Source organism: Microcebus murinus, chromosome 2 (genome assembly GCF_040939455.1).
Source record: "Microcebus murinus isolate Inina chromosome 2, M.murinus_Inina_mat1.0, whole genome shotgun sequence".
Taxonomy (NCBI): domain Eukaryota; kingdom Metazoa; phylum Chordata; class Mammalia; order Primates; family Cheirogaleidae; genus Microcebus; species Microcebus murinus.
This window is the reverse complement of record NC_134105.1, coordinates 51023257-51035564: the sequence shown is the minus strand read 5'-3', so window position 1 is coordinate 51035564 and position 12308 is coordinate 51023257. Positions and strand designations below refer to the sequence as shown.

The following is a 12308-nucleotide window of genomic DNA, read 5'->3' as shown; positions in this document are numbered from 1 at the left end:
ATTTCAAACTTATACAGGCACAGTTATGTTAAATCAGCCATTAATACTAACTAAACCTGTCTGTGGGGTGACAGCTCATCCCTAGATCTCTAAGTGACCCCCCTCTGCAGTCGACCCCATACCTTTATTTTCAGAATCTTTCATTCTCTGCTTCGTCCCTCTGCTGCAAATGAGCAGGAAAGTCCGGCTGATTCTGCACCCCTGACTTGTGATTTGTCATTCACAGTCAGTCAGCGGTCTCGGGGGCGAAGTCCCTCAACGCAGGGGCACCGGGCTATGATAACTGCAAGCAAGTCGGTGTGCCGGGTTATAATTTTGCTAATGCTAGAGCGGAAAGGATGAGGATGAAGGCAGACGTAAACACAAATTCCAAAACGCGGCATGGAACCGGATCTGGAGCCTAGGCTCGCCTTTCCTTCCCTCAGGATGAGGAACCAACTGCTTAGCGCCTCCTTGTCCCTGGAGAGATCTGGTTCAGATAAATGTGTGTGCCATGTGCCAGGCTTATTTTCAGATGGTAACCTCAACTTTGGAGGGAGATTAAGAGCCCTGTATTTTGTTTCCTCTTACATATTCATTCATTCATTCAACAAACATTTCTTTTACCTCTCTGGGCCACACTCTCTGCAAAGCATTTGGGAATACAACCGTGTACCGGACCAGCCCTCGGTCCTCAAGCTGCTTACAGGCTACTAGAACACAGAGGCATGCATTGCAATACACTGACCCGTGTCTGCTGCCCGGACACAGGTTACGGAACCCATTCTACCCACGCCTAAGTTGATACTCAAGGAGGCTCTAGTGATTGCTTGTAGCCATTGAGTGACTGCTTGTAGCCAGGTATAGGTATAAGGAAGCCAAACCATGAGACCCCTCCGTTGGAGAGCAAAGAAGATTCAAGCAAATCTTTCGATCATTCAATTTAAGCTAACTCTGTATCATTACACAGCTCGCATTCATGCATTCATTCCTTCAATCACTCATTCAACAAATGGTTATTTGTGCCAGGCACTGTTCCACCTGTCAGTGTTTTGGGTCCCTGCTCTGGTGGCTGTTACATTCAAGTGGGGGGATTCACATAGGCCATATACAAACAAATATAAACATACAATAAATGGCAATAAATGCTGTGAAGAAAAATGAAACATATTAGTGATGAGGAACAGGGATGCCATTTTAGATAGGGTGTCCAGGAGAGGTGATATTTAGCTTATTTTATGGAAAATGGGTAAGAGTCATCACTGTCTCCTTCAAATATCTTCACTCAGGAATTGTTTTTTGAAGTTCTGGATGCTCACAATTTTCATCTGCATCATGTGTACTCACTGTGGGTAGTATTGATCCCCCATTATACAGATTGGTAAACTGATATCCAGAAAGATTAACTGACCCAATACAGGGCCTAACTAAGTTGGGAGAAGAGTAACAAAAAGAAATACATGTATACCTGTTACTCTCATCCTCAGAAATTACTGAGTTAAAGGCAATGTTGACTTTTAAAAAATTGCTGGACTAAAAGTTAAGAGGGTAGAAGACCTATATCTGCCATTTATAAGCTGAGTAATATAGGGCAGATGACTTAACCTGTCTGGCATTAGTTTTATCATCTGTAAAGTACTGATAATCATAGCTGCCCTGTATATGTACTAGGCTGTTCAGAAGATCAAAAAGGAGAACAGATGCAGTGCTTTGTAAACTAAACACTATATAAATGTTAGGTATAATTACCAACTGCTTGGGCACATGTAAGAGGACTAATCGCCAGGGTTCACCTATTCATTACTGGAGCCCAAGAGTCAAATACAGCTATACAGCAAAAGCTTCGTGGCCACTAGGGGTCCCTTAGTTGATTTCTAGCTGCCACAATTTGAAGACTCTCTGAAAGTTTTGGGAAATTTTAAGTATTTTTTTTTTTCTGGTTCCCATCTTTCCTTGGCAGTGGATAATACCTTTCTGCTCCTCTTTGACAACTTAAGACCAATAAGGAAAATCTGCCTTCATCACAACTCCTTACTGGCCACCAAATGAACCACTGGCCCGTAAACTACATCAAAGAAAGAAGCATCTTTACTTCCAAGGACCAAGGCCAGGAGAGCCAAAGTGTACCCAGTAGCAGCACTTCTCAGGGCTGAGAGGGTGAGGGAGTAGGTGATGAGAAGCCACCATTCATGCACTCCTTCACTCAATAATATTCATTGTGCCAGGCACTGCTCTGAACACTGGGAATGACAGTACTGAACAAAACATTCTCTGTCCTCAGGAGCTTGTGGCCTCAGGTCAAGAGGTTTCCACAGGGTATGTCAATTTACAGAATTAGGCAAAGGAATGTCAAGACCTGGGTTTGAATACTAGGGCAAAGATTCTAAAGCAGAAGAAGAATTGGTTCAAACATGGGTCTGCCACTTACTGGCCCTTAGAATAAGCTAGGACAAGTTCTTGCATCTCTCTGAGTTTCTATTTCCTGATCTGTAAGATGAAGGTAATAATGGTGCCTACCTCCTACAATTGGGTGAGGCTCAAACAAGTTAAAACCAGTAAAGTGCATGGCACAAAGCCTGACACATAAAATAAGAGCTCCATAAATGCTGTAAGATTAATATTATTATTTTGTGACTAGTCAAGCTTACCCCTCTGAGCCTCAGTTCCTTCATAAAGTATGGGAAATAATAACTAGTTTGTAGGGTTATTGTGAGGAATTACATATAAGGAAGAATATAAAGCCCTTGGCATAAAGGAGTACTGAACCGGCTTCACTTCAGGCCCTTTTTAATCAAGCAGGCTGGCCCTGACAAAGAAGACTCATGCTGGGAGTAGGAAGGAAGTGGAAGAAGAGAAGGAAGGCTTCTGTTGATATTTAAAAAGAAGTAATTCTTTTTTCAAAAGTATAGTAATTTCTAAGGGTATCTGCATTTTACCTAACATTGTATTTGGAAAAGTTTCAAGCATGCAAAAAAATTAAAAGAATTATACAGTGAGCCACATATCCAAGTACAGTTTGGTATATTTGCTTTATCGCATGTGTCCATTTCTCTATCTATCCTTAATTAATCTTCTAAAAAAAAAATCAAGTTGAAAGAGGTTTGAAGGCCTCATCCAATAAAAAGAATCTTTACTTTCCCTCCTGACACTGTATTTACAGCAGACTTAGATCTCCTGATTCTGTGGCCATTCCAAGCAGGGACAGGTGACCTCTCAGAAGCCTTGCTTTGCCCCACAGTAAACCTCAAGGCCACACCCAGTTAAGGGACAAGGATAGAGCCAAACCTCAAAGCTTTCTACAACAAGGCCATGTCTCTGGCAGACCTGGAGCTTCAAATAAACTGGCACCAATGACCACTGTAAGGAGCTCTTAGTGGACATCCTGCTCTATCTCAACAACTGGGTTTAGGGAAAGCTTCGGGCAGGCTCCACATGCCACTAAGTGCCTTGATAACTCTGTACATCCTTGTCTTCTTAGATACCACTTCTGAGTCACTAAACCGGTGAGTCATGCTCAGCAAGCAAGGCCATCTTGAGAGCAAAACCAAAAAGAATTTTCAGGAACAGTGAGTGAGACTCTGAATTGAAAGAGAATAAGGCTTTTTATTGCCCTAGTGAAACAAAAATGAAAAGAAAAAAGCACTGCTGTAATATTGTGGGTTAAATTTCCCCAGCTGCAAATTTTACTCTGAAGAAAAACTGAGCAAAGGGTTGGGGTGGGGGGGGAGCTTTTACATTCCCTCGGAACTTTTGAGTCATTTTATTTCCTGATTAGTTGATAAGTAAGCAGAGGCTCAGAACATACGTCCCAATCAGGCAGATCAGACTTGTCCAAAGCCTTTTCCAGCTTAGTCATGCTGGCATGGAGTGAAGGGAGAGTGGCTGAATTCACCTACATCACCACACTCTGTTTTCCTCCATCGAGCCAAGCCTCTGCTTGGTTTGCTCAGAGCACACAAATGGCCAAAAAAGAGGTGAGATAGAAAAACAAAAATTGCTTATTGAAAAAGAGAGGGGGTGGAGGTTTATGGTTAGGGCTAACCACAGAAGAAAGCAGTATGATTTTATAAGAAAAGCTGAGTAAACTCCCACGAAGCCAAGCTACCAGCCATGGGGAAGGAAATTAATATATGGAGTTACCTCTTATGTGCCAGGCAATTTTCTCATCATCATCATCATATATTTATCGACAACTTTTTATTTGCAAAGCGTTGTCTTTAATGCAAGGACTCTCACAGCGGACCGCCTGGATTTGAATCCATGTGTAACACTAGCAACCTCTCTTACTTAACCTCTCTTTGCTTCAGTTTTTCTCAGATAGAAAATGGAAGCTGTAAAACAGGGTTATTGTAACAATAAACTAAAATCATGCACTGTTTAGGACAGTGGCTGGCACACAGTATGCAGTAAGCAATGCATACATGTTAACTTTTGCCATTCCTGTTTTGTCGGATGTGAAAAATGAGGCAGAGAAAGGCAGTATGACTTGCCAAAGGATGCAGAGTTAAAAACGTAGAAAGTCAGGATTCCTCATGTCATTTATTTCTCACAACAACCCTGTGAGAAAAACCATATAACCCGATTATCCTCCTTTTATTGGTGAAAGCTTGGATGCCCAAGAGGGGTCTAGTTAACTTACTATGTCACAAGTTGACAAATAGAAGAGTTGAGATTTAAACTCACATTTGCTGGCTATAAAATCCTTGCTCATCCCACTAGGATCAGTGATTCTCAACCTCACAGCATGCATTAGAATTACTTCAGGGCTAATTAAAACAGGATTTCTGATTTGGTAGCTCTGAAGTGGGGGCTGAGAATTTGCATTTCTAACAAGTTCCCCCAGTGATGTTGATGCTGCTGTTCTGGAGACAAGCTTGCAAAACCATGGCTAGACAATCATGTACCTGTCTGCAGAACAGGTGTAGGAGAAGGGGTAGGGGCCTCAAGATCGTAGCTCAATGAGGTTTTCCCACTCTACAAATTGTTGGTTACTTCCCAGAGCCTAGCTAACATACCTTGTAGTTACACAGCCCTTTCATTTTTATGATCTCATTTGCTCTTTCTAATATTCTTAGGAATAGGTTAGGTAGAGATCATTACCTCCATTCAATGTGATTTGTTTTTAGGGACGCACGGCTAGAAAATGGCAGTGAGGGACTAAACCACTGATCACATGACAAACGTCCTGGAGAGTACTATCTGCTGATGGAGACTGACTCTAGTTCCAACCAGTGTCTTCCCAGGGACTACCACAGCTCAGGAAAGGGTTCCTCGCCCTACTAGGGTTTAGGGGAGGTAATTTCTGGTAGGAAGAACTAAGGGCCAATTATCTACCATAATTTCAAGGGCTAGAGAAGTCTGTTGCTTACAGAATGCTTCCATCATTTGCTTGCTCCCTTTTCTATAAACTAAAAACTTTGATATTTGACTAAAATATGGTTCTCTGAAAAGGATGGAAGCATTTGGAGGGTTAATTTCCACTTGGCACAGCTTGTTCATATTCCCATTTAGACCTACTGTCTTGATTATATATTTTTTAAAAAGTTGTTTACACATCTAAATCAATAAATAATTAGTATCCAGAATATTTAAATTTAAATTTAAAAATGGGAAAAGACATCAATAGGCATTTCACAGAGGTTCACATAAGAATGCCCAATATTCATGGGAAAAGATACTCAGCTTCATTATTCATCAAGGAAATTCAATCTAACACAACCATGGAGTTCCACTTCACACCCATCAAATTAGCAAGGATTAAAAGGTCTGGCTGTGCATGGATCACACCTGTAATCCCAGCCAGGGCACTCCAGCCTGGGCGACAGAACAAGACCTTGTCTCAAAACAATAAATAAATAAATAAGTCTGACAGTATTCAGTAAAGAATCAGAGATCTCACACTCTCACACTGCTGGATAGAAGTGAATTAGCACAAATGTTTGGAGGTCAACTTGGCAATGTCTTTTAAAATTAAAAAATCATACAGCCTTTGACACAGTACTTGTCCTTTTAGGTATTTATCCTATGGCTACAGTAACAAGTGTTCAGAGAGTAAATTTCAGACTCATTCTTTTTGGAGATATATATGAATGGAAGGATTCATTCATTCTAGACATATTTATTGAATGTTTGCTATGTTTAAGACAGTGTTAGGATGAAAAGATGCCAGAGTCCCTAAAAGCTATGTTTCTTCTCCCCTGCAGCTTCCTGGTGAAAAAAAAAAAAAAGTGAGAGAAAGAAGGTGCAGAAGAACTTCTGGTTGGCCCAGAAGGGTTAGCTGTTCCAAAGGAGCCTCCAGCTGTGGCTGTTTCCTATAGCTCATTGAACTTTCCAGCCCCATGACCCACCATATTTGAAGTGTGATCATTTGGTTGAAAATCTACACTAATATTAATAAAAATAACAACCAGCCTTTGTGCACCTCATTTAATCATCACAGTAACATGATAACATAGGAATTATCACCCTCATTTTTCAGATAATATATAACTCAGTTTTAGAAAGATGAAGCACCCTGGCCAAGATCACACGGCTTATTAGTGTGCCACTCCCTAGCAGCAGCTTCAAATCACAGCCTGATGTTAAAGCATCTGATTCTAGATGTCCGAAGTGGTGTTGACTTCGTCATGAGAAATTCATGCTAACTTTAGAAAGCAAATACACTTGGGATGCAGATTTCTTTTATTGCAAAATATTTATAAATTTTACTTCTCCCTTCCATGAGTATAGATGTGGGGACATGTGTGTGTGTGTGTGCAGGGAGATGAGGCAGAAGTCCTGCTATAAGGGTAGCCAGGTCTGAGTCTGCCACTCAGCAGTACGTGACCTCCTGCAAGTCACTCCTACGTGACCACCCGCAAGTCACTCCATATCTCTTCCTCATAGATAAAATGGGGGAAATCAATAACATCATAAGATATTATAATGGCATTATCCCCAGGGGGTATAGGGGAAAGGGGAAGAGAAGTAGTAATGTAGTGAGCAGCCAAGATCCCACCTAAGAAAAGAGAGGTGTGGGACGGCTATGAGCCCAGGGCAGTGGGTGAACACTAGGGCAGAAACAGAGAAGCAGAGATGGTGTATGCAGTAGACACCTGGTTTTTAAAATTATAAAACGAGAACACTTACTCTAACCTGATGGCAATATATACATTTATTTCTCTTTTGTAAACATTCACACAACACCTGGAATAACACTAGGCACAAAATCATCACTCAAGGAATACTTGTTGCAATCATCAACTTCATTCAAGCTAATATAAAGGGGTGGTCAGCCTTCAGCCCTACTAAGTTCCAGCAACAGTTCTTGATAACAGTAAGGAAGTAATTTTATTGGTGCCTTGACTAAAACAAGTAGGAATACATACTTTGAAAGCCGGCAAGACAACAGTGACAAGCTGCAATCTCCCTGACTACCACCAATAGAAAAGCTTGTTTCTGATCCAATAAATAAATTATTTGAATAGTAATTATTGCTGGTCTTTGTCAAATTTATTTTTATAAAGCTTACTATCTGCCAACACTTTATAACTATGAATTCATTTAATGCATTAATTTACTTAATGCTCACAACAACTGGTGGCAGTGGGAGGAAACTATATCCATGACAGGAAGGACCCTGGTGCCATCTAGCTCTGCTTGCATCAGGTCGGCCATTTTAGAAATCAAGGCCTGTCACCCTCTCAAAGAGGAAGGATCCTCAGAAGATAGAAACAGACAGAAAGGACAAGACAGAGGACACACACACAAGCATTATCTACAAAGTACCAAGCCCTGCACTTAGCCTGCCTGGGGATACGAAGATGAAGAACATGAGAACGTAGAATCTCTAACACCAGATGAACAGTGGCAAATGCCCCACAGGTGATGAAACACTAACGGAGAGGTTACAGGTGGCAGGAACCTCAGGAAAGGCCTCAGCAAGGAGCCCAGCATTCGTGCTAGTCTTGGCAGATGGGTAGGAACGGCCAGGCTGAGAGATAAGGACATGGCCATTGCAGATAGAGAGAAACCATGAGCCAGCAGATCATGTCACTTCCCTGCTTACAACACGTTAGCGGCTTCCCAGCTCGCTTAGCATAAAATCTGAACTCTTCCTCACGGGCTGCCCAGATCTTGATCCCGGCCCTGCAACCCTCACTGTCCCCCTTGTTCAGCTCCTGGCACGCTGGGAACCTTGCCACTTGTTATCCCTCTGGCAGGAAAGCGCTCCTCCGGCTACATGCTAGAGTAACTCCTAGACCGCTGACTCCAGCGCCTGAGAGAGGCCCGTCCTGCCTTTTCTCCTCTCCCAGCTACAGACTATCTGATTCCTTCCCAGCACGCACGGCACTATGCAGCGAGGATTATGTTTTGTGTGTGCCATGTCTGTCTTCCTCTCTGGACGTAGTGCCAAGAGCAGGGCCCCTGGCCTGTCTTGTTCTCGGCAGGCCCTGGCAGATAGAGGGGCTAGATAAAAACTGCGGAGTGAATGAACGGAGTGAGTCAGTGATTGAATAGATGTGAGTTAAGGCCCCGGTGAGGACAGGACGGAATGCGTTTGGAAAATAGTTTACGGTGGCTAGAGCCCAGGAGATCCGCGCAGACAGGTTGGAAAGGAGATGGGTCCAGATGGGAAGGTCCTCGAAGAGAGCCTTGGGTTCGGATTAATTCCCCCAATGGGTACTGCATTGCAGGCGCCCGTCCCGGTGCTGGGGGGGGGGGGGCAGGGGGATGCAAACCTGGGTAAGACTGTCGCCGCGCCAACCTGGATGCCCTCTGGCTAGAGCCAAAGGGGCAGACAGGGACTGGGGTAAGGGGGGACCGTGCCGGCACCAGCCCCTACGCCCGCGGAGCTCCGGGGACTGGCCTTGCCGAGCGGCCGAGGGTCGCGGTAGGGGGTCCCCCAGGCTGCGCCGGGCACCCGGGCCGCGCCGCCCGCCTCGGGTCGGGGACGGCGAACGGGGCGCGAGAGGCCGCCCGCGGCTGCCGAGCTCCGCGGCGCCCCCGCAGCGGGAGCCGGCGCCGGCCGCGGGTAACAGGTCCCGGCCGGCCGCGCCCACACTCACCCCGCGCCGCCTTGCGAGCCACGCGCGTCCGCCACAGCCGCCGCGTCGCCTTCCAGGGCCGCAGCGAAGGGAACAGCCTCCAGCTCCGCTTGCCTCCTTTCTCGGGGGCGCTCATCGGTGCGCCGCGCCCCGCCCCGCCCGCCCGCCGCCGCCGGGGCCCCGCTCGCCGCCGCCGCCGCCGCGCGTCTGCCCGGTGCCCGCCGCCGCGGGTGGACGCGGCCACCACCAGGGGAGGAGCTTGTGGCCGGGAGACCGCGGCGGGCGCGGGGCCCGGAGCGGCCGGGCCGGGCTGGGGGCGGGGTGGCGCCGCGCGGACCCGGGAGGCGCCTTGCAGGTGAGCGCGGACTCGCGCCCCTCCACCAGGGAGGAGCCGACCGCGGGCCCAGGTGCGGCGAGGCTCCGTTAATTAACACAGTGATCCCGTGGGACGTGCACTTATTTTCATCGCCGTGTTACAAACGGTAAAATCGAGGCTCCGAGAGGTCAAATGCCTTCTCATAGATCACACAGTGCCAGATGACGAGGATTCCTAGACCTCCCTGCTGCCTCGGAATGAACCGACATTATGTTAGAAATTTCTTTTAGAAAATTCTGGCAGATATTCCTGTTTTCCTCATGCAACAGGTTATGACTGACCCACGATTTTTCTGAGAGACTATTCTATGTCCAGCCACTTTTTCATACGTGTCATTAAAGCTCAGGGCAGCCCTGTGGTGTGGGAGGCATCTTCCCATTTCCCAGATGAGGAAACTGAAATGGTGGGACTGAGGCTCCCTCTACCCCACCCCCCCACAACCACCGCTTGTCGCTGTCCGGATTTTGCTTCGAAGTGGGAGAAACTAAGAGGAAGATCAAAATCAAGATCCATCAACACTGCGGTACTGCTGTGATAATAGCTAATATTTATAGAGTGCGTTTTATATGCCGGATTTTACATGCTTTATCTTATTTAACCCTCCCAGTAATACTCACAGGAGAGAAACAATTAATATCCACGCTAAACAGATGGAGAAACAGCATCAGAGAGGCAGGTTACGTACCTAAAACTTCAATACAGGTTGTATGTTTGGTCACATTATGAAATTTTTGTAGGGCTGAACAATTGAATGTCAAACAAGAGCTTCACCAGGTGACCAAAATTAAAATTACCAACTGAGACAGATGAAAACTGAATGCTTCCAGATGTGATATGCTGAGAAACACATCACCCATGGAATATTCTGGCTAAAAATGCACAATCTGAATCTAATCATGAGGAAACATCAGGTAAACCCAAAATGAGGGATGTACTATTAAAGGGGGGAGGGGAGTGCTGTTTTCCTCAAAAGTGTCAATGTCATAAAAGAAAAAGTAAGGCTGCGGAGATGTTCTAGATTAAAGGAGGCTAAAGAGATATTGCAACTAAATCCAATAACAGACCCTAGACTGGACCCAGTTTGGGAGGTTGTTTTTTTTAAAAAAAGACTCTCAAGCTGGGAGTTCAAGGCAGGAGGATCACTTGAGGTCAGGAGTTAGAGACCAGCCTAAGCAACAGCAAAACCATCTCTACTAAAAATAGAAAAAATTAGCTGGTCATGGTGGTACAGGCCTGTAGTCTCAGCTACTCAGGAGGCTCAGGCAGGAGGATCACTCGAGCCCAGGAGTTTGAGGTTGCAGTGAGTTACAATGACCCCACTGCACTCTACCTGTGTTGAAAAAGGGAGACTGTTTCAAAAAAAGAGAGAGAGACTCTCAAGGACATTACTGGATTAAATTTCCAAAAAAAAAAATCATAGATGGGTGGTAGATAAGAGTATTTATCAATAATAAATTTGATGACATTAGTAACTATACTGTGGTTATTTAAGAAAATATCCCTATTTTTAAAAAATACACACTGAGGTATTTAGTAATAAAGGGCCATGATGCCTTTAACTTACCTGCAAGTGACTAAGGAAAAAAAAGTTGTGTGTATACATACAAAATAAAGTGGGAGGAATCACTCTACCCAATTTGATACCTGTAGCCTACTATATAAAGCTACAGGTATCAAAACATTGTAGTATTGGCAGAAGAATAGACACATAGGTCAATGGAACAGAATGAAGAACCCAAAAATAGATCCACATAAATATATCCAACTGATTTTTGACAAAGGTTTAAAGCAATTCAGTGGAGAAAAGACAGCTTTTCAAACAAGTGATGCTGGAGCCATTATGGGACATCCATAGACCAAAAAAAAAAAAAAAAAAAAACTTTGACATAAACCTCATACCTTCTATAAATACCAAATCAAAATGGGTTGCAGGCGTAAATGTAAAATGTAAAACTATAAAACTTTTGTAACAATATAGGAAAATATTCTAGAATCTGGACTATACAAAGAGTTCTTAGGCTTGTTACCAAAAGCACAATCCATAAGATAAAAAAATTGATAAATTGGACCTTATCAAAATTATTTTTGCTCTGTGAAAGACCCTGTTAAGAAGATGAAAAGACAAGCAAACTACAGACTGGGCAAAATACTTACAAGCCACATATCCAACAAAGGGGTAGGATTTAGAATATGTAAAGAATTCTCAAAACTCAACATTAAAAAACAAAGAATCCAATTTTAAAATGTGGGAAAAACATGAACAAATTTCACTGAGGAGGATATACATATGGAAAATAAGGATATGAAAAGAAATTCAGCATCATTGGCCATTAGGAAAATACGAACGAAAACCACAATGAGATATCACTATACACCTAACAGAATGACTAAAATGAAAAATAGTGTTAACAACATCACCTAAACGCTAGCAAGAATTCTCCAGGGAGAAACTGGATCATTCATACATCATTGGTAGGAATGTAAAATGGTATAGCCACCCTGGAAAAGAGTTTAACAGTGTCTTATAAAACTAAACACACACCTACCATACAATCCAGCAATTGCACTCTTGGGTACTTATCCTAGAAAAATGAAAACACATTTGCCCAAAAACCTATACATGAATGTTCACAGCAGCTTTATTTCATAATAACCAAAAAATGGAAACAACCCAGATGTCATTTAATAGGTCCATGGTTAAACAAGCTGTGGTACATCCATGCTGTGGAATACAACTGAGAAATAAAAAGTAACAAACTATCGACACATGCAACAATCTAAATGTTTCTCCAAGGAATTATGATGCAGGAAAAAAGCCAATCCCAAAAGATTACATACTGTATGTTTCCATTTATATAACATTCTTGAAATGGCAAAGTTATAGAAATAAATGACAGAACAGTGGTTTCCAGGGAGGAAAATGATGG

The 12308-nt window shown here is 43.7% G+C and overlaps 1 protein-coding gene across 2 annotated transcripts in view; it reads right to left on the bottom strand.

The window, feature by feature from the left end:
- DNAJC6 (DnaJ heat shock protein family (Hsp40) member C6) overlaps positions 1-9170 on the bottom strand; it is a 150422-nt gene extending 141252 nt beyond the window's left edge. Inside the window, exon 1 of one of the 2 annotated variants that reach the window (XM_012767142.3) lies at positions 9027-9170. In XM_012767142.3, the coding sequence (XP_012622596.2) occupies positions 9027-9141 (115 nt within the window). In that variant the 5' untranslated portion in view covers positions 9142-9170. Of the gene's footprint in view, positions 1-122; positions 6442-9026 lie in introns of those variants that run through there. The other variant, XM_012767143.3, reaches the window with a different exon arrangement.
- Positions 9171-12308: the final 3138 nt, after the last annotated feature.